The following is a 24,048-nucleotide window of genomic DNA, read 5'->3' as shown; positions in this document are numbered from 1 at the left end:
ATCCAGGGAGAAAAGATACCTTTCAGTGTATATTATATTTTGCCTTCTGGTGAGTGAGTACCCCGAAGGGGAGTGTGCCCCACAAGTGGTGTCTTATCCTGGGAAGAGGTGTAGGATATTCTATCAACTTTCTCCACTACCTTGATCTTCTAAATCCGTTTTCAGATGAATGCTCTTATTTTATTGAAATTGGACATTTACAACCAATTTTTCAGCGCTGTTTGACTATATTGAACTTTTTGTTTTTTATAGTGGTTTTTTCATTATTTAATTTTATATATAAACAAATAGATTACTAAAGCTACAACAATTCTGGTTAGATAGAATAGAACTTCGGAAGTGTTGTATTGTAATGCATTCTTTCATTTGCGAGCATGTGCGGTCTTGGTCACACCATTTTTTTTTCATACAAATACTATACTAATTGCACCAAATTGTTCATTCTGTTATTTTAAAAGAAAAATGTTTACTTGTCCCTTCAGATATTTTTGTATGAACTGTTGTGATCGGCTCTTGAAAGCTGTGTACTGACAAATTTCAGACAATCGCTTTGGATGCATTTTGGTCTGATTTTCTCATTGCGTGTACTAGGCATTAAAATACACGTGAAATCTGTGGATAGGCCCTTAGTAAGACACACTGTAGTGGTACAGGCTTTATGCCCTTTGTGTTAGATTTAATTTAAAGAAGTCCCACCACATATTTGTTTTCTTTATCATTTTTTCCAGGGGGACAAAGTACATATAGAGCTACATCCCCAACACTGGCTGACCATGCTGCTCTGTAGGAGAAGAATAATTGGATAGCGCTAACTGATGAACAGCAATGCTTAGTAAAGTGTAATGCAGGGGTACGGTGAATGTCAGCGATTTCTGTTTACAGACCTGAACCATAGTGCAGTGTGGGGCAGCTTCCGGGATTCATCTGCTACACTGACGAGTGTGAATGTCAGCACACTCACTGAACAGGTGGCGGTGGCAACTGAGCTGAGCCTGAGTTCAACAATAGGAACGGCCGCAAATTGGGCTTTTGGCAGGGGAGAAGCTGACATGCAGAAATAAAGAAGGGATTATCTGCACGATCATTCAAGAAGCAAATATGGGTCTTGCTGATTTAATCTGTGGATTAGCATTTCATTTTTTAAAGCTAATGAGACGACTTATTTTAATTGAACCTGTACTATACCCCTATCAGGCTGAGAGTGAGAGGCTTGCTAAAAGAGGGTAACTAAACTTTCCCTACTCTTGTTCCCCCAAGCACCATAAATCATCATCCATTGTACTTTTGGCTTTCAATACAGAGGCCTTTTCAGGTATTTACTTTTTGGTAAAAATTTTACTGCAATCTTGTTTTCCTTAGTATAGGCAAAGTACTGCTTTTGCCGAGCCATTGTCTTCTACATTGTCTTCAATAAGGCGGTGGGGAAAGCCGTCCATGCCAGAAAAAGGCAGTGATTTATGCTAGCGGCTATACCAGCGGCTAGTAATAATCGTAAGTAAAATCCAGCAGGCTGGTTGTACCCAAGTTAATCAATTAACTTGGTACATTCAACTTGCCCATACACGATTCAAACTGTCTATGGCCAACATAAGTTTGATTCATTTGAAAGAATGTATTGGCCAAGTGTGCACATTGGGGGAGATTTACTAAAACTAGAGCACTCGGAATCAGATGCAGCTGTGCATGGTAGCCAATGAGCTTTCCAGAAATTCGGTGTCTATTATACCTGAGCTTCTGGGATTGTTTCCCTTTTTTAAAGGGTTTGCTTTTTTATTATTATTATTATTATTATACAGGATTTATATAGCGCCAACAGTTTGTGCAGTGCTTTACAATATGAAGGGAGACAATACAGCAACAATACAAATCAATGCAAGAGGGTTAAGAGGGCCCTGCTCCTACAAGCTTACAATCTAATAGGGGCTGGTGTAACAAAAGGCAGTAACTGTGAGGGATAAACTGATGAGGAAAACAGAAGATTTGGTTGTTAGCTGAAGGCAGGATAGGCTTCCCTGATGAGATGTGTTTTCAGGAATTGTCTAAAAGTGGACAGAGTAGGAGATTACCGTACAGATTGGGGTAGTGACTTCCAGAGAATGAAAGAGGCTCTGGAAAAGTCCTTGAGATGAGCATGGAAGGAGGAGAGAAGGGAGCTAGAGAGCAGGAGGAGCTAGGGAGGAGCAGAGAGGACGGTTTGGGTGATATTTGGAGACAAGATTGGTGATGTAGTTTAGGGCAGAGTTGTAAATGACTGTATGATATTGTTAGTCTTTTGAATTTTATTCATTGGGCAATGGGAAGCCAGTGGAGGGATTGGCAGAGAGGGGTGGCAGATACTGAATGCTTGGTAAGGTGGATGAGTCTGGCACCAGCATTCATGATGGAGAAGTCTGCCAGAGTTGGACAGCGATTGGATTTGGAGCTGAAAGGACAGGTCAGAGTCCAGGATTACACCTTGCACAGTGGAATGAGAGGAGGGACTGATGGTTGTATTATCGATCTTGATGGAGGAGTTGCAAGCAATCACAGCTGATCATCGCGTGAACCAGGAAGTGCCAGTAAATGGCATTCCTCGGTTCGCGCTGACAGGGAGAGACGATCAACAGCTCTCCCTGTCAGGGGGGGTGGGGTTGTCTGTGCTGATAATCAGCACATCCCCCTCAGATGTGCCAATCGGCTACCAATCAGTATCCCAATAATAAAGTCAGCAAGTGCCCACCACAGTGCCAATCAGTGCCTAGCAGTAACACCTGTCAGTAACACATCAGTACCTCATCATCAGTGCTGCCCATCAGTGCCACCTGTCAGTGCCGCCTATTGGTGCCCATCAGTGCCAACTAATCAGTGCCCATCAGTGCCGTCTCATCAGTGCTGACTGATTAGTGCCCATCAGTGAAGGGGAAAACAAAATGTTATGACAGAAACTAAGAATAATTTTTTTTTATTGGGTATTTTTTAGTTTGTTTAGCAAAAAATAAAAACCTCAGAGGTGATCAAATACCACCAAAAGAAAGCTCCATTTGTGGGAAGAAAATTATAAAAATTTAATTTGGGTACAGTGTAGCATGACCGCGCAATTGTCATTCAAAGTGTGACAGCTCTGAAAGCTGAAAATTGTCCTGGGCGGGAAGGAGGGAAAGTGCCTGGTATTGAAGTAGTTAAAAAGATACATTGAGGGCCCATTTACGCCATGCACAGCTCAACATTGTCAACAACCAGTGTGCAATGATGTGCGCTGGAAGAAAATGGAACACACTGCATTTACGGCGTCATGCATTAGGCCCCTTTCACACTGAGGAGTTTTTCAGGCGGTACAGCGCTAAAAATAGCGCTGCTATCCCGCCTGAAAAACTCCTTTACTGCAGACTCAATGTGAAAGCCAGAGGGCTTTCACATTGAGGCGATGCGCTGGCGGGAGACAAAAGAATCTCCTGTCAGCAGCATCTTTGGAGCGGTGAGAGGAGCGGCATGTATACCGCTCCTTCTCCGCTCCTTCCCATTGAAAACAATGGGAAACCGCGGCAATACCGCCCGCAATGCGCCTCTATAGAGGCGCATTGCGGGCGGTATTAACCCTTTATCGGCTGCTAGCGGGGGTTAATACCGCACTGCTAGCGGCCGATTCCCGCTGCAATCCCGGCGGTATAGCGCCGCTATTTTTATACCGCCACCGCGGCTCCCGCCCCAGTCTGAAAGGGGCCTTAAGGAAAACAAAATCATGGATTTTGGCATCTGCTGTGAAGAAAGGTCTACCTGATGTACTAATGATTATGGAGGCAGTCGTTTGTGTCTTTTATATCTGCCTAGAGTTCAGCGTTGATGTTGCTTGAGTTTTCATTATAGAGAATGTGACATATCTCCTATTTCACTCTCCATAGGGACATTCTCCCTCTGTACTTAATTCCTGGAAATGTCATGCTGATACAAAATCAGTAAATGTGTGTTCTATTTTGAATTCCCTTAGCAATTATAAGGGTTATTTCTATTTGTGTCAGTGTGATATATGTGCCATGTTAGGGTGCCACTAGCCAAATAAATAATTACTATAGATTGGTGTATGAGTGTTATCTATATAAAGTGGAGCCAAATTTACCTTTACTTCATCAGTGCTGTCCCTTGCCAGCACTGGCATATTTTACTGGGTTCCGGCATAAGTGTGCACAGCCTATTGGATTAGGGTGTGCACCCCAAAGCTCAAACACACGCTACCGCTACCGATCACTCACTGTGTTCACTCAGAAAGGGAAGGGGCTAGTAAATCACATATTTACCGACCCCTTCCCCACTCATCCTAAAACATCCCCCTGTGTGTGCAGGGGGCAGGGCAGTAGGGGAAATCTGTGCTGTACAGGATGATGATTAGGGTGTACCTGGGCACACCTGGCACACCCTGTGCGCACAGCCTATGGGTTCCGGTCTTCGGCCGTCCTAATTGGTGGACCCGGTATGACAACATTCCTGCACATGTACAGGATACAGTCATTTTGGCAAACAGGGATTGTGCCGCAGACGTAAGCTGAGCTGAGCATGCGATAGTTCACAGTTTACATGCTGGAGAAGACAGTGAGCACACAGGTAGGTGTGTTTGATTGCAGAAGAGACACTGCATGTCTCTTCTGAAATAAATGCTCGGATTGCAGAACTAGTTCTGACATATTGTGATGGAATTGGATAAATAGTAAACAATTTCCTAAAGGATATCTTAACCCAAGAGGACAAATGTACTATATTGTAGCCTACCAGTCCCTAAATGTGGTGACCACATTCGTTTTCTATTTTTTTCAGGCTGCAAGTACAGAAAAAGACTGTATATACTCGAGTAAAAGCCGAGTTTTTCAGCACATTTTTTGTGCTAAAAATGCACCCCCTTGGCTTATACTCGAGTCACCTTTTTGCGCCTGATCTCCCGAACTTTTGTGGTCTGGGGGACCCACGGCTGGTGGATTTTTCGAAGCCGGGCTCCCCTTCCATAGACTCCAATGTTAAATGTCAGTCTAGTCATGGGCACAGTGAGGCATGGGCACAGTGAGGCATGGGCACAGTGAGGCAAAGTGAGGCATGGACACAGTGAGGCATGCACATGGGCACAGTGAGGCATGGGCACAGTGAGGCATGGGCACAGTGAGGAAAAGTGAGGCATGGGCACAGTGAGGCATGGACATGGACACAGTGAGGCATGGACATGGACACAGTGAGGCATTGACACAGTGAGGCATGCACATGGGCAAAGTGAGGCATGGACATGGACACAGTGAGGCATGCAGATGGACACCCTAGGCTTATACTCGAGTCAATACGTTTTCCCAGTTTTTTGTGGTAAAATTAGGTGCCTCGGCTTATATTCGGGTCGGCTTATACTCGAGTATATACAGTACCTTGCCAGGACTCCAGTGTCCTCATTTCTTCAGTGTAAAAAAATTATATTATATCCTGTAAAAAAACACGCTAGAGCTTTAACAAATAAGGCAAATGTCACTTGGCACAATACCATAATTCATAGTATAATAAATATTGAAAACCAAAAGTGCAGGGCTAAAGCAGTGTGAGTGAATCATACACGCAGTGTAATATTTAAAGAAAAATGCACAAATCAATGTGCATCATAATGTGTGCAAAAAATCAGAGTTCATATTAGATTAGAAAAATATACAAAGAGTCCAAAATAGATACAAAACTGATGACATTATTTGATATCAGGCTTCCCACTACTCTTTGAAAAACAGAACACCTCCTCCATTTGTTAAGCCAGCAATAGACTGTTTGAATCTTGGCTGGTTCAGCAGGGAACGGCTGAGATTCAAACCATGTATGGGCAGGCTGAATGTACCCAATTTAATCGATCAACTTGGGTACAACCAGCCTGTTGGATTTTACATGCGATTATTTCTAGCGACCTCTTTGCCCCCCCCCCCCCCCCGGGACAGGACAGAATAGCTCCACGGGAGGTATTCCCCCATCAACATTGACTGTGTTGATGGGGGAATCAGGCGATTTTTCTTTCTGTGGTTACAGGAAATAAAATTGCTCTGTCTATGGCTGGTCCTAGGACCAGGAGGGGGTGTTTGTAGTCATCCTAGAAAAGGAAGTGGAATAACTGCCCGGATCATCAGGGAAAGGTGAAGGGTGAAAAAAAACGTAAAAAAATTAAAACTAATGGAGGTCATAGACTAGACCAGCTGTTGCCAACCAGTGGTCCATGAGAAACTGTTGGTGGTCCCCAGGGGTTCTGCCACAAATGAACATTGTGGCAGATGTATACCACCCAGTGTTGTTCTCAAGGCACGCTGACAGTCAATACTGTCAGCACTCATTGATACCAGATGCTTCCTCTCTAGTTCCGGCTCCCGTGAACTCAGAGGGAAGCGCTGGGAGTAGTGCAGAGAGTGGGAGGTGAAGAAAGAGGGGACTTCCAATGGCAGTCGGGATCAGACTGTGGGAGGGACCATGAAGCTCGAGCACATGGCTGGATATGGAGGTGAGATCCAATGATGAGTCTGTGTGATGCAGAGTGCTGGGAGGAGGGGGCAGGGAACTGGAGCATTGTTTGTATAAGGCATGTAATATTCACGTTGGTGATCCGTGGGATTCAAAATTGGGAGTTTAGTGGTCCGTGAGGTCCGAAAGGTTGGCGACCACTGGACTGGATGACAAATCTTTTGAACTCGCCTTCCAAAAATGGTAGCGCTCATGATACTAAAATCCTGAATGAGAAACCATTCAATGGACAGGAATGACTTCTTGGTTGGTCGCATATGCGTATTAAAAACCGTTCGATTTTTACAGTGTAACAAACACCTTTAAAATTTTGTTTGTTCAAAAAAAAAATTTCCAAACTTTTCATTTGAGTATTGGTTTTCTCCCACTAAGCATTCACACCTTGGCGTACAAAATCGCAGCGTTTTGTCCCGCGAATTGCGGCGACAAATTGCGGCGTTTTGTACCGCGATTTGCGGCGACAAAACGCCGCTATTGTGAATGCAGCCTTACCCCCTCTATGGAGATGGTTCACAACTCCTATGCCGAAAGCCGCCGGAAAAAAAGGTCCGGGACTTGTTTTCAGGCGGCAGGCGTGCGGCGTTCGGCGTGGAGATGTGAACCATCTCCATAGAGGGCAATGTGAAATCATCCCTCCAGCGTCTAGGGGCGGCGTCCCACTACAGGCGTATATACGCCTAGGTGTGAACGGGGGCTATTAAAAAACGGAATGAACGTTACAATCATTCGAATTTTGTAGGATTTTTCGTCTAGTGTATGGTCACCATAAGGCGCCCTTACCACCACGGCAGACCACGACAGTCGCACACGGCCCTGTGGGGCTTATTTGTGACGAGTCACATGTGCGTACAGACAATGACAGATGCCACGATTGTATGGATGGAATTGTACATCCATCCCATACGCATCAAACTAGTGGGATACGCAGGTAACGCGCGTACAGCCACCACGATGGTCACCATGTCCAGGCCTCTGGCTGTCCACACACCGGTGACTCGGGACACACATATTCCTATTGGTGGATGGTCATGTGAATGAGGACCAATCACCCAGCACAGGTAGGCTGCAATATACTGTATATGGGATCCGCCTGCAGTGCCTGGGTCAGGTCCCATACAGATGTGGGCACACTGACCGGTCGGCATGGTGTGTGTTGGTATTCAGTGACAGGCAGAGCCCGGGGACACTGTACACTAGTTACCAGGCAGCTTCTGCCTGTGATTGGCTGTGCGGAGGTCACAGTGGAGGAGTGGGCGGGCCCGGTGTGTGGAGCTCAGCTGTGCGGCTGCTGAGGGGAGGGAGCTGGGACAATAACAGCAGCATAGAGAGCGGAGTGTACAGAGCAGTGTGTCCGCTCTCCTTCCCTCATGAGCACAGCCCGGCTCTCATACACCCGCCGCACTCTGCCCGCCCCACACACTGCCCAGGGATGAGAAAGAGAGCCGAGTCTGGGGCCCGGGAACATGACAGCTACGGTGCCGCTCCGCTGGACAGGGAGTGCCGCCTGAAGAACCTGAGGATACCGGGGACAAAGGGGCCGGACTGCGACACCACCAAGGGGATGAAGAGGTTCGGCAGGTGAGGGGGGAGCTGTGCACACCGGGAGAGGAACACATGGACGGGGTGTCACCTCTGTCTACTGCATACACCGCACTGGACTGACAGTGCATGGAGGAGGACTGACACTGTGTACACTGACAGTGCATGGAGGAGGACTGACAGTGTGTACACTGACAGTGCATGGAGGAGGACTGACACTGACAGTGCATGGAGGACTGACAGTGCATGGAGGAGGACTGACACTGTGTACACTGACAGTGCATGGAGGAGGACTGACACTGTGCACACTGACAGTGCATGGAGGAGGACTGACACTGGGTACACTGACAGTGCATGAAGGAGGACTGACACTGGGTACACTGTTAGTGCATGGAGGAGGACTGACACTGGGTACACTGACAGTGCATGGAGGAGGACTGACACTGAGTACACTGACAGTGCATGGAGGAGGACTGACACTGGGTACACTGACAGTGCATGGAGGAGGACTGACACTGTGCACACTGACAGTGCATGGAGGAGGACTGACAGTGTGTACACTGACAGTGCATGGAGGAGGACTGACAGTGCATGGAGGAGGACTGACAGTGTGTACACTGACAGTGCATGGAGGAGGACTGACAGTGCATGGAGGAGGACTGACACTGTGCACACTGACAGTGCATGGAGGAGGACTGACACTGGGTACACTGACAGTGCATGGAGGAGGACTGACAGTGCATGGAGGAGGACTGACACTGGGTACACTGACAGTGCATGGAGGAGGACTGACAGTGCATAGAGGAGGACTGACAGTGCATGGAGGAGGACTGACAGTGCATGGAGGAGGACTTACACTGTGCACACTGACAGTGCATGGAGGAGGACTGACACTGTGCACACTGACAGTGCATGGAGGAGGACTTACACTGTGCACACTGACAGTGCATGGAGGAGGACTGACACTGTGCACACTGACAGTGCATGGAGGAGGACTGACACTGTGCACACTGACAGTGCATGGAGGAGGACTGACACTGTGCACACTGACAGTGCATGGAGGAGGACTGACACTGTGCACACTGACAGTGCATGGAGGAGGACTGACACTGTGACACCTGCATGAAGGGGACTGATACTGTGTACCATAATGACTCTGCATGGAGGAGAACTAACACTGTGTCCCTTTCACTGAAGGACACAGTGTCAGTACATCTTCATGCAGAATAACTGACACTGTGACTTGCATCACTTGGAGGATTACTGACACTGTGCTTTGCACTGCATGGAGGGGGTGACCTGTGCTTCTTCTATAACACCATGGTGGGCTCAGGGTACCCAGAAAATGTTTTTCCCACCAATCACTCGTCCCAAAATTCATCTTTCTGACTCAACAGGGTGATAATTTGGGTTCTAGTCCTGTGAGCATTCCAGTCCCTGACTTTTATGTGTCCGGCCCTTTGGTGATGTCAGGGGCTGTACTTGAAGCCCCCTATTTGTTTATTAGGTTGTCACTTACTGAGTTACAGGCTGGGTTGCAGCGCAGTGCTGAATAAACCTTCAGAGTCCCACTCTTCATGATCCAACCACAGATAAAGAGAAGACACATTGGGGTTGATTTACTAAAGGCAAATCCACTTTTCACTACAAGTGCACTTGGAAGTGCAGTCGCTGTAGATCTGAGGGGAAGCTCTGCTGATTTTATCATCCCATCATGTACAAGCAAAACGTATGTTTTTTATTTTCCTTGCATGTCCCCCTTGGATCTACAGCGACTGCACTTGAAAGTACACTTGTAGTGCATTGTAGATTTGCCTTTCGTAAATAACCCCCCATTGAGTTTGATTTACTAAAGGCAAATATACTGTGCATTTTAAGTGCAATTGCTCTAGATCTGAGGGGAAGCTCTGCTTGTTTTTATCATCCAATCGTGTACAAATAAAAATGCTGTTTTTTTTTTATTTTCCTTGCATGTGATTGGGTATTCTTTGCAAAGTGAAGCTTCACCTCGCTTATTAAGCTCTGGCAGTGCACAGTCTATTTGTCTTTAGTAAATCAACCCCATTGCAGAAACAGGCATTGAAGTGACCGAACCTCTAGCTACAGTAACAATAAATGGAAAAAAAACTGAAGTCACTAGGAGGGAGCCGAGATGGTTCAACCTTTTATCATTTTTCAGCACAGTCCTTGTTCTGTCCACTGAAGAAAAAAAAAAAAAAACTTGTGAAACAGATAAAATGATATGGCGTGTAAAAGCAATGGAAAGGTTCTAGGTATATAATGGATGTACACTTCTATAGTGTTCAAGCATGTGAACAATCATCTCAGTGCCCTAATCTGTCATAAAAAGAGAGAGAGAGAATGACCAATGGAAATCAAAATATGACCACAATATCCCCAGGTCACCACACCTCCCATCAGTCTGTGAACATTGTAGCTATAAAATTCTATCTTTAAAGAGGGGGTTCACCCTAAAACATTTTTTTTTTTCTAGCATTAAATTAAGCATAGTAGCGCGAGCTACGGTATGTCTTTATTTTATTTTTTGGCCCCGTACTCACAGTTTAATCCCGTAGTGAAGTTTCAGACTCCACTCGGAGATTGGGCGTTCCTATGCATAGGGAAGATGATTGACGGTCGGCTATGGCGCGTCACGCTTATCCGGAAATAGCCGAAATAGAACTTGGCTCTTCACGGCGCCTGCGCCTAGTCTGTGCGCAGGCGCCGTATAGCGCCGTGAAGAGCCGAGACCTACTCCGGCTATTTTCGGGAAGCGTGACGCGCCATAGCCGGCCGTCAATCATCTTCACTCTCCATAGGAACGCCCATTCCCCGCGGGGAGTCTGAAACTTCACTATGGCATTAAACTGTGAGTACGGCGCCAAAAAAATAAAATAAAGGCATACTGTAGCTCACGCTACTATGCTTGATTTAATGGTAGATTGTTGTTATTGAGGGTGAACCACCGCGTGCCGTATTTGTGTGTGTGTGTGTGTGTGTGTGTATGTATGCTTTTTCCTTCACTTCCCATCTGGTAAAACGGTGTCACCAGAACAGGAAAAAAGAGCTCAGTATAGCGGTGTAACCTGGCAGGGGTTCTTGCCCTTCCTCACTCCATCACAAACTAGAAAGACAATTGGGTTATAACGACAGGGAACGGCAGGGAACTTGGAGACAGGCGAGCGCTTCGTATTGACATATTACTACATCATTTCAACGTAGTTTGAACTTAAAGTGGATGTAAACTCAAATTTTTTTTTTTTTTTTTTTTGATGTCACAATGTACAGTATAAGACTTTCTATCATCTGTGCCCAGTCTTGCCACCCAGAGTTAATCCAGTTCTGAGCAATCCTCTTTTATTGTTCAGTGAAATAAAACGGACTTGGGCCTCATTCACACGGACGGACCGTTCAGGTCCGCCTGTTAGTTTTGACGGCGGACCTGAACGGCCGATCCATGCGTCCCTTTGGAGCGTCGGATGTCAGGGGAGACATGTCCGCTGATATCCGACCCGATCCGATCTGCTAAAAACAGACGTATGGGGACACGTCCCCATCCGTCCATATCGGATCGGGTAAGATCTGATGAAAACGGACATGCTGTCCGTTTTCATCAGATCGCTCCATAGGAGACAGTGCCCGACAAGCCCCTCCCCCGCCAGGCACGCGCATCGGCATCTCTGTGACGCACGCGCCCCCCCCCCCCCCCCCCCCGTGGACGAGGACGCGAGGCCGTAAAAAAAAGACAACCTCCTGGCATTGTAGAGCCACCTTGTGGGGTCTTTTTACTATGGCCCAGGTCTCAAGAAGTTAATTTTATTTATTTTTTCTTTCAGCAACGTAGTAGATGCCCCCTACTTATGCTTATGTGGTAGTGAAGTGTTAAAGCGGTTGTATAGCCCCGATTTATTTGTATTTTTTAACTCTCCTGTAATGCAAAAGGCATAATGAGCTAGTATGCACCGCATACTAGCTCATTATGAAATACCTTAGAACGAGGCTTCGGTAACTCACCGGGTCCACGCTGAGGTAGCTCACATGTTGCCTCGACGTGTCTTCCGGGTATCGCGGCTCCAGCGCTATGAGTGGCAGGAGCATGTAGACTTCTTTCTGGCAAGGTCCGGCATCTGCCGGCCTTGAGCCGAGTATCCCCTGTGCGAATGCGCCGCTGCAGTAAGCGACTCATTGCGAGGGTAATATCTTCTAAACCGTAAAGGTTTAGGAGATATTTTTTTTACCTACAGGTAAGCCTTACCTCTAGGTAAAAGTAAAAAAATAGACTATACAACCACTTTAATTTTGACATCAAATTTCAATTTAGTTTTAGTCAGTCTTTAAAATAAAATGCCATTTTAGTTTTAGTTGTGTTTTAGTCATCCAAATTGTGTTTGTCGTAATTTTGTCTACTAAAATATCGTTTATTTCAACACTATTTTTTTAAACGAAATTAGCACTGGTTGTATGAAAGTCAATCTACCGATCGACATCTGTAGAGTTTTGTCTTGAACGATCAGTGGCGCTGGAAAGCTCGGAAGGCTCCCCACCATCAGAATACAAAAGCTTAGCGGGAGTGAGGAGTGTGTGGATTGAATTGGGTAATTTTTTTTTTTTTTTCATCCAACCAGTGAATAATGTGTGAAAATGGGCTGCCTTACAGTATGATCTGGACAATGTTCATGTAATACATGAAGCACCATGTATACATTACTTTATAGGCCCGAGGGCTGAATGTGGCCCGTTGCTTGTCTTTATCTGGCTCTTGGGTTACTTTTCCTCCCACTGTCACCAACAATGGGGCAATATTTTTGCTACTGACATCAATAATGGGGCACTATTTCTTCCATTTATGCCAATGATGGGGAACTGTTCCTCAAACTGACACCAATGATGGGACATTATTAATCCCTCTGATGCCAATGATAGGGCACATTTCCTCCCCTTTAATTCCAAAGATGCATTGTTGACTCCCATTGATGCCAGGACAATATTTACTCCCAGTGACCACAGTCTGGAGGCCAACAAGCTGGCCCTTTGTTTAGAAAAGTTTGGAGACCCGAGCTTTATAGTATTGAGAGAATTATATGAGTGTACAACATATACATTTATCCCTTTTACAGTGAGGAAAATAAGTATTTGAACACCCTGCTATTTTGCAAGTTCTCCCACTTGGAAATCATGGAGGGGTCTGAAATTGTTATCGTAGGTGCATGTCCACTGTGAGAGACATAATCAAAAAAAAAAATCCAGAAATCACAATTTATGATTTTTTTAACTAGTTATTTGTATGATACAGCTGCAAATAAGTATTTGAACACCTGAGAAAATCAATGTTAATATTTGGTACAGTAGCCTTTGTTTGCAATTACAGAGGTCAAACGTTTCTTGTAGTTTTTCACCAGGTTTGCACACACTGGAGGAGGGATTTTGGCCCACTCCTCCACACAGATCTTCTCTAGATCAGTCAGGTTTCTGGGCTGTCGCTGAGAAACACAGAGTTTGAGCTCCTTCCAAAGATTCGCTATTGGGTTTAGGTCTGGAGACTGGCTAGGCCAGGACAGAACCTTGATATGCTTCTTACAGAGCCACTCCTTGGTTATCCTGGCTGTGTGCTTCGGGTCATTGCCATGTTGGAAGACCCAGCCTCGACCCATCTTCAAAGCTCTAACTGAGGGAAGGAGGTTGTTGCCCAAAATCTCGCAATACATGGCCCCGGTCATCCTCTCCTTAATACAGTGCAGTCGCCCTGTCCCATGTGCAGAAAAACACCCCCAAAGCATGATGCTACCACCCCCATGCTTCACAGTAGGGATGGTGTTCTTGGGATGGTACTCATCATTCTTCTTCCTCCAAACACGGTTAGTGGAATTATGACCAAAAAGTTCTATTTTGGTCTCATCTGACCACATGATTTTCTCCCATGACTCCTCTGGATCATCCAAATGGTCATTGGCAAACTTAAGACGGGCCTTGACATGTGCTGGTTTAAGCAGGGGAACCTTCCGTGCCATGCATGATTTCAAACCATGACGTCTTAGTGTATTACCAACAGTAACCTTGGAAACGGTGGTCCCAGCTCTTTTCAGGTCATTGACCAGCTCCTCCCGTGTAGTCCTGGGCTGATTTCTCACCTTTCTTAGGATCATTGAGACCCCACAAGCTGAGATTTTGCATGGAGCCCCAGTCCGAGGGAGATTGACAGTCATGTTTAGCTTCTTCCATTTTCTAATGATTGCTCCAACAGTGGACCTTTTTTCACCAAGCTGCTTGGCAATTTCCCCGTAGCCCTTTCCAGCCTTGTGGAGGTGTACCATTTTGTCTCTAGTGTCTTTGGACAGCTCTTTGGTCTTGGCCATGTTAGTAGTTGGATTCTTACTGATTGTATGGGGTGGACAGGTGTCTTTATGCAGCTAATGACCTCAAACAGGTGCATCTAATTTAGGATAATAAATGGAGTGGAGGTGGACATTTTAAAGGCAGACTAACAGGTCTTTGAGGGTCAGAATTCTAGCTGATAGACAGGTGTTCAAATACTTATTTGCAGCTGTATCATACAAATAAATAGTTAAAAAATCATAAATTGTGATTTCTGGAATTTTTTTTTTGATTATGTCTCTCACAGTAGACATGCACCTACGATGACAATTTCAGACCCCTCCATGATTTCCAAGTGGGAGAACTTGCAAAATAGCAGGGTGTTCAAATACTTATTTTCCTCACTGTACATGTCCACAAATGAACCTGCCAAAGCATGTCTGTACACAATGTTCATTGGTTGAGTACTATTCCTCTACTTCTTTTCTTACATATACTGTAATGATGAGTCTGCGTTGCTACCGGTATATAATTCAGAGCCATAGACATGTTTGTGTTTTATAGAAATACCGGGCACATAATAGACCTATATCTAGTTTTATATCTTCATGGCAAGCTCATTTCCTAAAGCAGCCTTTTTAAACCTCTTAAGCCCTGTACACACGATCGGTTTGTCTGATGAAAACAGACCGATGGACCGTTTTCATTGGACAAACCGATCAATCGTGTGTGGGCCCCATCGGTTTGTTTTCCATAGGTGAAAAAAAAATAGAACATGTTTTAAAATTTTCTTATGGATAAAAAACCGATAGAAAAAAAACGATTGTCTATGTGGAAGTCCATCGGTCAAAAATCCACGCATGCTCAGAATCAAGTCAATGCATGCTAGGAAGCATTGAACTTCATTTTTCTTAGCGCGTCGTTGTGTTTTATGTCACTGCGTTGGACACGGTCGGATTTTTGACCGACTGTGTGTAGGCAAGACTGATGAAAGTCAGCTTCATCGGATATTTGATGAAAAAATCCATCCATTAGGCTGGGTTCACACTACTACACTACTTTCATCCTACTTTGCTCTGCTACATTGGTCCTACATTTATCCTACATTGGTCCTACATCCATCCTACTTTCATGAACAGGATACTACTTTGGTCCGACTTCAATGATATTCAATGGGCCTGAAGTAGGATCAATGTAGGACCAAAAGTAGTACAGGGAGCATTTTCAAAGTCGGACCGACTTGTGTAGGACGCTACAAGACACTCTCATAGGGAAACATTGAACACAGAGCAAAGTAGGATGAAAGTAGTGTAGTAGTGTGAACCCAGCCTCAGATTCCATCAGATATCCGATCGTGTGTACAGGGCTTTAGATAATGAGAAAATATCTACAGCTGAGCTCACTTCATATAAGTGTGATGATCATTGTGGAGAATGCTTCTTACTAGGGATGAGCCAAACACCCCCCGGTTCGCAGCAGAACATACGAACAGGAAAAAAATTTGTTCGAACCCGTAAAAGTCGATGGGACACAAACATGAAAAATCAAAAGTGCTAATTTTAAAGGTTAATATGCAAGTTATTGTCATAAAAAGTGTTTGGGGACCTGGGTCCTGCCCCAGCAGGCATGTTTCAATGCAAAAAAAAGTTGTAAAAACTGCATTTTTTTCAGGAGCAGTGATTTTAATAATGCTTAAAGGGGTTGTGTAAAGGTTTGTTTTTTATTTTCTAAATAGGTTCCTTTAAGCTAGTGCATTGTTTGTTCACTTACCTTTTCCTTAGATTTCCCTTCTAAATGTTTTTTTTTTCTTTGTGTGAATTTCTCACTTCTTGTAAGCTTGCCCCAAGCCGTTCTGGCTGGGCGTTAGTCAGCCTGCTCGCCCCCTCCCTTGGGACTACATCCCTGCGGGGAGATGCTGTGAACATCCTTTAAAGTGAAACAATAAAAGTGAAATATTCCTTTAAATTTTATACCTGGGGGGTGTCTATAGTATGCTTGTAAAGTAGCGCATGTTTCCAGTCCCTGCACAAAATGACATTTCTAAAAGGAAAAAAAGTCATTCAAAATTACTTGTGGCTATAATGAATTGTCGGGTTCTGGTAATACAGATAAAAGTAATTGAAAAAAAACGGCATCCCCCGAACCAAAATGTTGGACCCCCACGCTTTTTTTTTAATTTTATTTTTTAGTTCAAGGTTTTCCTTAATATTCATACCAGACCCAAAGGGCCTGGTAATGGACTGGGGGGGGAGGGGGGAACCCATGTCGTTTTTTTTCAATTACTTTTATCAGTATTGCTGGGACCCGACAATTCATTATAGCTGCGAGTAGTTTTAAATTACTATTTTTTTTTCCTTTTTAGAAATGTCATTTTGTGCAGGGACTGTTCTAAACACGGGACAAATGCGCTACTTTACAGGCATACTATAGATACCCCCCAGGAATATTTCACTTTTATTGTTTCACTTTTAGCATTATTAAAATCACTGCTCCCAAAAAAACAGCAGTTTTTAAAACTTTTTTTTGCATTGATACATGTCCCCTGGGGCAGGACCCGGGTCCCCAAACACTTTTTATGACAATAACTTGCAATTTTAACCTGTAAAATTAGCACTTTTGATTTCTCCCATAGACTTTTTTGAAGGGTGTTACGCGGCTTTCGAATTTTCCGCGAACACCCCAAATATTTTGCTATTCGGCGAACAGCCAATATTCCTTTTTGAACTCATAGCTCATCCCTACTCCTTACATGTGTCATCAGTGAGAACATACTTCCTCTAACAGATAGCTGTAAAAATCATTGATGTCAGCAGGAACTTGTCTGAGAGGCAGAAGTTGGCCATTGCTCATGGAAGCCCTAGCAACCTCTGGAGCTACTCGAGGTTCCACACAACCCTGCGTGAGAGGCTGTCCTAAAGTATATTCTGTAGATGACAGGGCATCACATGCTGTCTGAGCTGAAGCGGTGTGATAAAAAAAGCTGAAGCTGCAAAGTCTGTTATATCCAGTGACACTACTTGAGTCATCACAAATAGCTTGTTTTTTCTTCCCAAATTCTGTAAAGAGATTCTAGCATCAGCTAGCTGAAAGCGGAACTTCACTCTCTAAATCAACATTGACTATTTTTAATCCTTAAATAGATAGGAAAGTATATTATATATATATATATATATATATATATATATATTTGAAACTTTTTTTTTTTTTTCACCTTTTAAAGCGGAGTTTAACTTTTACAACTTTATCTTAAGACCTCTTTCACACTGGAGCGTTTTTACAGCGTTTTAGCGTTAAAAATAGCACTCATAAATGCTCTCCATGCATCTCAATGGACCCTTTCACACTGAGGTGTTGCGATGGCAGGGCGTTGAGAAAAGTCCTGCAAGCAGCATCTTTGGAGCAGCTTTTGGGCGCTGAAAAAAACGCTCCAAAAACGCCCCTCTTCATTGAAATGAATTAAAAAGCGCTGTAAAAACACCTGAATAGCGCCTATAATAGTCACATGATCTCCCAAAAATGTAAATATGCAAGCAAAAAAAAGAGCATCTACAACAGCAGGACTGAAATTGCCCATGCATCAATAACGCTGTTAAACCGCCCACAGCATTGCGTTAATTTTGCCGCTAGCGCCCTAAAAACGCTGTAATAGCGCTAAAGGCGTTTTTGCAGCGCCTCAGTGTGAAAGGGCCCTAAAGGAAAGACCACCAATCGTTTTTGGATAATTATTATTATTATTTGTTTCTTACCTTTTATGAAGTACTGAGTGTACTTCCGTCCTACCTCAGCGCCATCATTTCCTTCTGGTCCCTGCTTCTTCCTGGAACCTGTGTGTGTCCCAGAAGACGAGGTCATTCAGAAAATGGCTGTGAATGCTCCACGGCCGGTTTCCCATAGTTACAATGGTGGCACCTGCACCCGAGCAAATGAGGGGGGGGGGGGGGGGGCGACATTGCGGCCTCCCAGGACAGACAGGTAAGTGTCCTTATTAAAAGTCAGCAGCTACAGTGTTTGTATCTGCTGACTTTATTTAAATTTTTTTGTGGCTGGAACACTGCTTTAAGTTTCTTCATGGTTTTCATGCCTAGGCAAATGATGTCACACATCCCAGAAGTGGGAGGAGGGGCTTTGTCAGCTAAGCTCGCACTACTGCCTGCTTGTCTGAGGTATGGGCAGATGGATTCCAGGAAGTAAATGGTACATGAATCATCTGCCCTTACTCATGGCCAGAAATGCCGGGGGGGGGCGTTGGGAGAGCTAGTTGCATCTTGGTCCTATACACCTCTATGGGGAACAAAGCAGGTGGTATCACCTGTCAAATATATCATGGCCATGTTTTTTTCCTTTTTGCTGCAGCACTCGTTATGTGGGGCTGACCAGCAACCATTGCCTAGATTTGATAGATGGCCGAGGCTAGTTAAAAACGCACCTCATTGCCTGTTTTTTTTTTTTTGTACTTGACAGTGCCCTTGTGAAAGGGGCCTTACACTAAGTATATATTACAACCATATATTAAGTCATGTGACTAGAGATCTCAGTTACTGGCTGAATTTGGTCTCTAGTGCCTGGCAGTGAAGGATAAGGATGATGGCTTTGTGAACACAGGTAACTGTTGAGTCACAGTTATTTTATCCATGTATCTTTTTTCCTTCATCACTAATATTTGAGTATTGTTAAACTGGGTTCACATCGGTGCGCTGCAGTTTGGGCACAACGCAATTGTATGCGTGTTTTACACATGGTTTTAGCTATGATCCCATTGATTTTTTTTTTTGTGAAAATGCAGCATACAGGACCTGATGTGCTTTTATGAAAACACGCAGTTTAAGTCAATGGGATTGCACCTAAAACAACTTGTAAAATGTGCATACAATTGTTCTGAGCCCAACCCATAGCTCAGTGGTGTGAACCAAGTCTGGGGCAGGTCATATCTCTTTTTTAAGTGCAACGTTCCACACTTGGGCCTCGTACACACGGGCAAGAATCTTGTGAGAAAAAAAACGTTGTTTTTCCCGACAAGATTCTTGGCAAGAATCTCTTGCCGCCCGAGTGTACACACTGACCTTTTCAAAAGAACCGCGGTTCTCTTGAAAGGCAAAAACGTGGCGACGTCATCGCGTACGATGAGCATGCGCTTGTTACATTCGATGCCGTCGCCGCCATCTTGCTTCACCCTACCTAGGCCGTGGAAGCTACCGCGCATGCGTCAAAGTTATTTCGAGCATGCGCGGGTTTCCACGGTGACAGGTAAGTATACACACTCTTGGGTTTCTCGTCGGAAAACAGGCAGACAAGAATCTCGACGAGAAAAAAGAGCGCAGGTTATCTATTTTTCTCGTCGAGATTCTGGCCAGATTTCCTGACGAGAAACCTGAAAGCCTCGTACACACGAACGTTTTTCTCGGCAAGAAAGCTCTGCCAGCAGTTTTCTTGCTGTTTTTTGCCGAGAAAACCAGTCGTGTGTACGAGGCCTCAAACTCTATAAATCTTGATTGTACGTGGTTTTTATTTAATAAGACCTTTGCTTGCTTTGCAATGCGTCCTTAGGGTCAGTTACCGCCATAGAAACGTAGTCCAGGTGTGTTTATGCATTCCGGTGCATTTTTTTTATGTATTTTTACTGTGTTTCAGTACAGAACAAATGCTGCTTGCCGTGTTTGTTTGGTTTTTGGAACTGGAACGCACTGTTGTGCCATTGGAAACCATTAAACCTACTACTCATGCGTTTTTGATCAAAAAAAAAAAAATGCACTGGACTGCATGTGGTGCGAACATGGTTTTTGAATTTGCTCAGTAAGCAATAAAGATATTTTTTGCTCAATTTTAGGTGTAGCTCTTACTCCCTTTCATTTTCTTTAAATATAATGGTTTATAGTAGTCCTTTATAGACGTTTTAGTGTTTTTCATTTGTGAATATGCAGTCTAAAAGCCCAATTCAGTTTAATAAAAAAATTAAAAAAAATTCCCCCATGCAGTGGGGCTGTGACTGCACTGCATGGGTTAACTGCTTGTTTTGCTTGGTGGTGAATGCTGAGCTTATACTCGCCTGATTCTTCGATCCTCCTGAAAATGGCACTCCCCGACGTCCAGCGGTGGACTATTCCTGACGCGTTCAAAGCCAGTCTTTAAGTGCGATGACGCCAAGAACAGTCCAACGCACAGGACCTCTGGACCCCAGGGGGGTAGGAGCCGAAGGGACCAGTTTTGCACTTGGAGTATCGGAGAATTAGGTGAGTATATCTAAGCTCTCCAAAACCTGCAGTTAACCCATGTAGTGCAGGCACAGCCCCACTACATGGGGAAAAACACATTTCTGGAGTTCAGCTTTAAACAACTGTGCAGACTAAACAAATTTGTAATTATCCTTTATTTAAATACGTTTCCTTTGTGTGCATCTAACTATTGACTTTGAGTTTTGTGTCAGAGGTCACCTAAAGTCTCACCATTGCTGATCTGTCATTAGGCTGACCTTACCCACTGACTCCCAATTTCTGCAAGTGTGCATAACCACATCACATGACTGAGTCCTTTAGCTAAATACTTTCCTCCCTTACTGTACTCCACATGCTGGTGGTGTGTGAGGTCAGCCATTTGACAGAGAAGCAGGGGTCAGACTTTACTTCTGAGCCTCTTATTAACCACTTGACAACTGGGCACTTAAACACCCTTAATAACCAGACCAATTTTCAGCTTTTGGTGCTCTCACGTTTTGAATGACAATAACTCAGTCATACAACACTGTAACCAAATGAAATTTTTGTCCTTTTTTTCCCACAAATAGAGCTTTCTTTTGGTGGTATTTGATCACCTCTGCGTTTTTTTTTTTTCCCGCTATTAATGAAAAAAGAACGAAAATTTTGTAAAAAAATGAATTTTTCTTCATTTCTATCATATCATTTTGTAAAAAAGTAATTTTCCTCATACATTTGGCCTAAAATGCATACTGCTACATATTTTTGGTAAAAAAAAAAAAAAAATTTGGATATTATTTAGTCTGGGTGAAAGTTATAGGGTCTACAAGCTTTGGTACCAATTTCTGAAAATTGAACAATTTGATCACACCTGAAGTACTGACAGCTTCTCTCATTTCTTGAGACCCTAACAAGCCAATAAAGTACAAATACCCCCCAAATGACCCCTTTTTGGAAAGTAGACATTCCAAGGTAGTTAGTAAGAGTCATAGTTAGTTTTTTGAAGTTGCCATTTTTTCCCACAATTCTTTGCAAAATTAAGATTTTTTTTTTTTTTTTTTTTTTCATACCAATATTGTCATTATAACAGGTTATTTCTCTCACATGGCATGTATATTCCACAAATGACACCCCAAAATATATTCTGCTGCTCCTCCTGAGTATGGCGATACCACATGTGTGAGACTTTTACACAGCGTGGCCACATACAGAGGCCCAACACCGAAGTAGCAACTTCAAGCATTCTAGGAGCATAAATTACACATCTAATCTCTCAACCACCTATTACACTTTTGAAGGCCCTGGAGCACCAGGACAATGGAAACGCCCACAAAGTGACCCCATTTTGGAAAGCTAACACCCCAACGTATAATCTATGAGGCATAATGAGTCTTTTGAACAGTTCATTTTTTTGCAGATGTTTTTGGAAAATGTGGAAAAAAAATGAAAACGCATTTTTTTTACACAAAGTTGTCCATTTATAGGATATTTCCAACACATAGCATGTACATAGCAAAAATTACACCCCAAAATATATTCTGCTGCTCCTCCTGAGTATGGCGATACCACATGTGTGAGACTTTTACACAGCGTGGCCACATACAGAGGCCCAACACCAAAGTAGCAACTTCAAGCATTCTAAGAGCATAAATTACACATCTAATCTCTCAACCACCTATTACACTTTTGAAGGCCCTGGAGCACCTGGACAATGGAAACGCCCACAAAGTGACCCCATTTTGGAAAGCTAACACCCCAACGTATAATCTATGAGGCATAATGAGTCTTTTGAACAGTTCATTTTTTTGCAGATGTTTTTGGAAAATGTTGAAAAAAAATTAAAACGCATTTTTTTTACACAAAGTTGTCCATTTATAGGATATTTCCAACACATAGCATGTACATAGCAAAAATTACACCCCAAAATATATTCTGCTGCTCCTCCTGAGTATGGCGATACCACATGTGTGAGACTTTTACACAGCGTGGCCACATACAGAGGCCCAACACCGAAGTAGCAACTTCAAGCATTCTAGGAGCATAAATTACACATCTAATCTCTCAACCACCTATTACACTTTTGAAGGCCCTGGAGCACCAGGACAATGGAAACGCCCACAAAGTGACCCCATTTTGGAAAGCTAACACCCCAACGTATAATCTATGAGGCATAATGAGTCTTTTGAACAGTTCATTTTTTTGCAGATGTTTTTGGAAAATGTGGAAAAAAAATGAAAACGCATTTTTTTTACACAAAGTTGTCCATTTATAGGATATTTCCAACACATAGCATGTACATAGCAAAAATTACACCCCAAAATATATTCTGCTGCTCCTCCTGAGTATGGCGATACCACATGTGTGAGACTTTTACACAGCGTGGCCACATACAGAGGCCCAACACCGAAGTAGCAACTTCAAGCATTCTAGGAGCATAAATTACACATCTAATCTCTCAACCACCTATTACACTTTTGAAGGCCCTGGAGCACCTGGACAATGGAAACGCCCACAAAGTGACCCCATTTTGGAAAGCTAACACCCCAACGTATAATCTATGAGGCATAATGAGTCTTTTGAACAGTTTATTTTTTTGCAGATGTTTTTGGAAAATGTGGAAAAAAAATGAAAACGCATTTTTTTTACACAAAGTTGTCCATTTATAGGATATTTCCAACACATAGCATGTACATAGCAAAAATTACACCCCAAAATATATTCTGCTGCTCCTCCTGAGTATGGCGATACCACATGTGTGAGACTTTTACACAGCCTGGCCACATAGAGACCCAACATCCAAGAAGCACCATCAGGTGTTGTAGGGACACAAATTACACATCCAATTTCCTTACAATCTATCACATTTTTGAAGGCCCTTCATATTTCTAACACAGCATGTACATACCAAGAATTACACCCTAAAATACATTCTGCTGAGTAATGGGTACAAAAAAAAAGGATTACCTGTGTTTTTAGTAGTGCAATTGTCCACAGGAGGAGAGCCCTGATCCAGGCAGCAGGCAGGGACGTGGTCAGCGACAATGAATGGAATTGTCCAGGCAGCAATATTGTTCATAGTCGGTACATAGCCAGCAGTGCCAAAATATTGGTCCTGGTAGTAAGGCCAGGAAAGAATGGGGACAGGGGTAGAGGCTTCTCCCACCCAAATCTCTTTGAAGCCTCCGGGCAACCAGACCCTAATCTGGGAATGAGAAAACTAAAAAATTAGTTTTTTCATCCAGAAAAACAATTCTGGAGCCCCTCACATGTGTGAGACTCCTGTGTTCCCACTAGCATAGCAGGGTAAAAGATCAATCCAAGGGGCAGGCAAAAAACGTGGTCAAACAGTCCAGGGTCAATTCCAGAGCAGGCAGATGTAGGTACAGTTTAGGGTTAGGCAAAAGAGTGGTCGTATAACAAGCCAGGGTCAGTTCCAGAGAAAGCAGAGGTATTTTTAGCATTAGGCAAAATCGTGGTCGTATAAAACAGTCCAGGGTCGGTAACGGAGAAGGCA

General features: G+C 43.8%; 1 protein-coding gene across 4 annotated transcripts in view; it reads left to right on the top strand.

Annotated features, from left to right (window-relative positions):
* Nucleotides 1-24,048, top strand: part of ABHD12 (abhydrolase domain containing 12, lysophospholipase) — a 158,918-nt gene that overhangs the window by 42,922 nt on the left and 91,948 nt on the right. Inside the window, exon 1 of one of the 4 annotated variants that reach the window (XM_040351032.1) lies at nucleotides 4,525-4,575. The exons of 1 other annotated variant lie outside the window; for it this stretch is intronic. Coding sequence is in view for 2 of the 3 variants with exons in the window: in XM_040351030.1 (XP_040206964.1) it covers nucleotides 7,925-8,073 (149 nt within the window). In the remaining variant the exon portion in view is untranslated. Of the gene's footprint in view, nucleotides 1-4,524; nucleotides 4,576-7,766; nucleotides 8,074-24,048 lie in introns of those variants that run through there. 2 more of the 4 variants (XM_040351031.1, XM_040351030.1) reach the window with 2 other exon arrangements.

The sequence above is a fragment of the Rana temporaria genome, chromosome 4 (genome assembly GCF_905171775.1).
Source record: "Rana temporaria chromosome 4, aRanTem1.1, whole genome shotgun sequence".
Taxonomy (NCBI): Eukaryota; Metazoa; Chordata; class Amphibia; order Anura; family Ranidae; genus Rana; species Rana temporaria.
The sequence above is the reverse complement of the archived record's forward strand: the minus strand, read 5'-3'. Positions and strand labels throughout refer to the sequence as shown.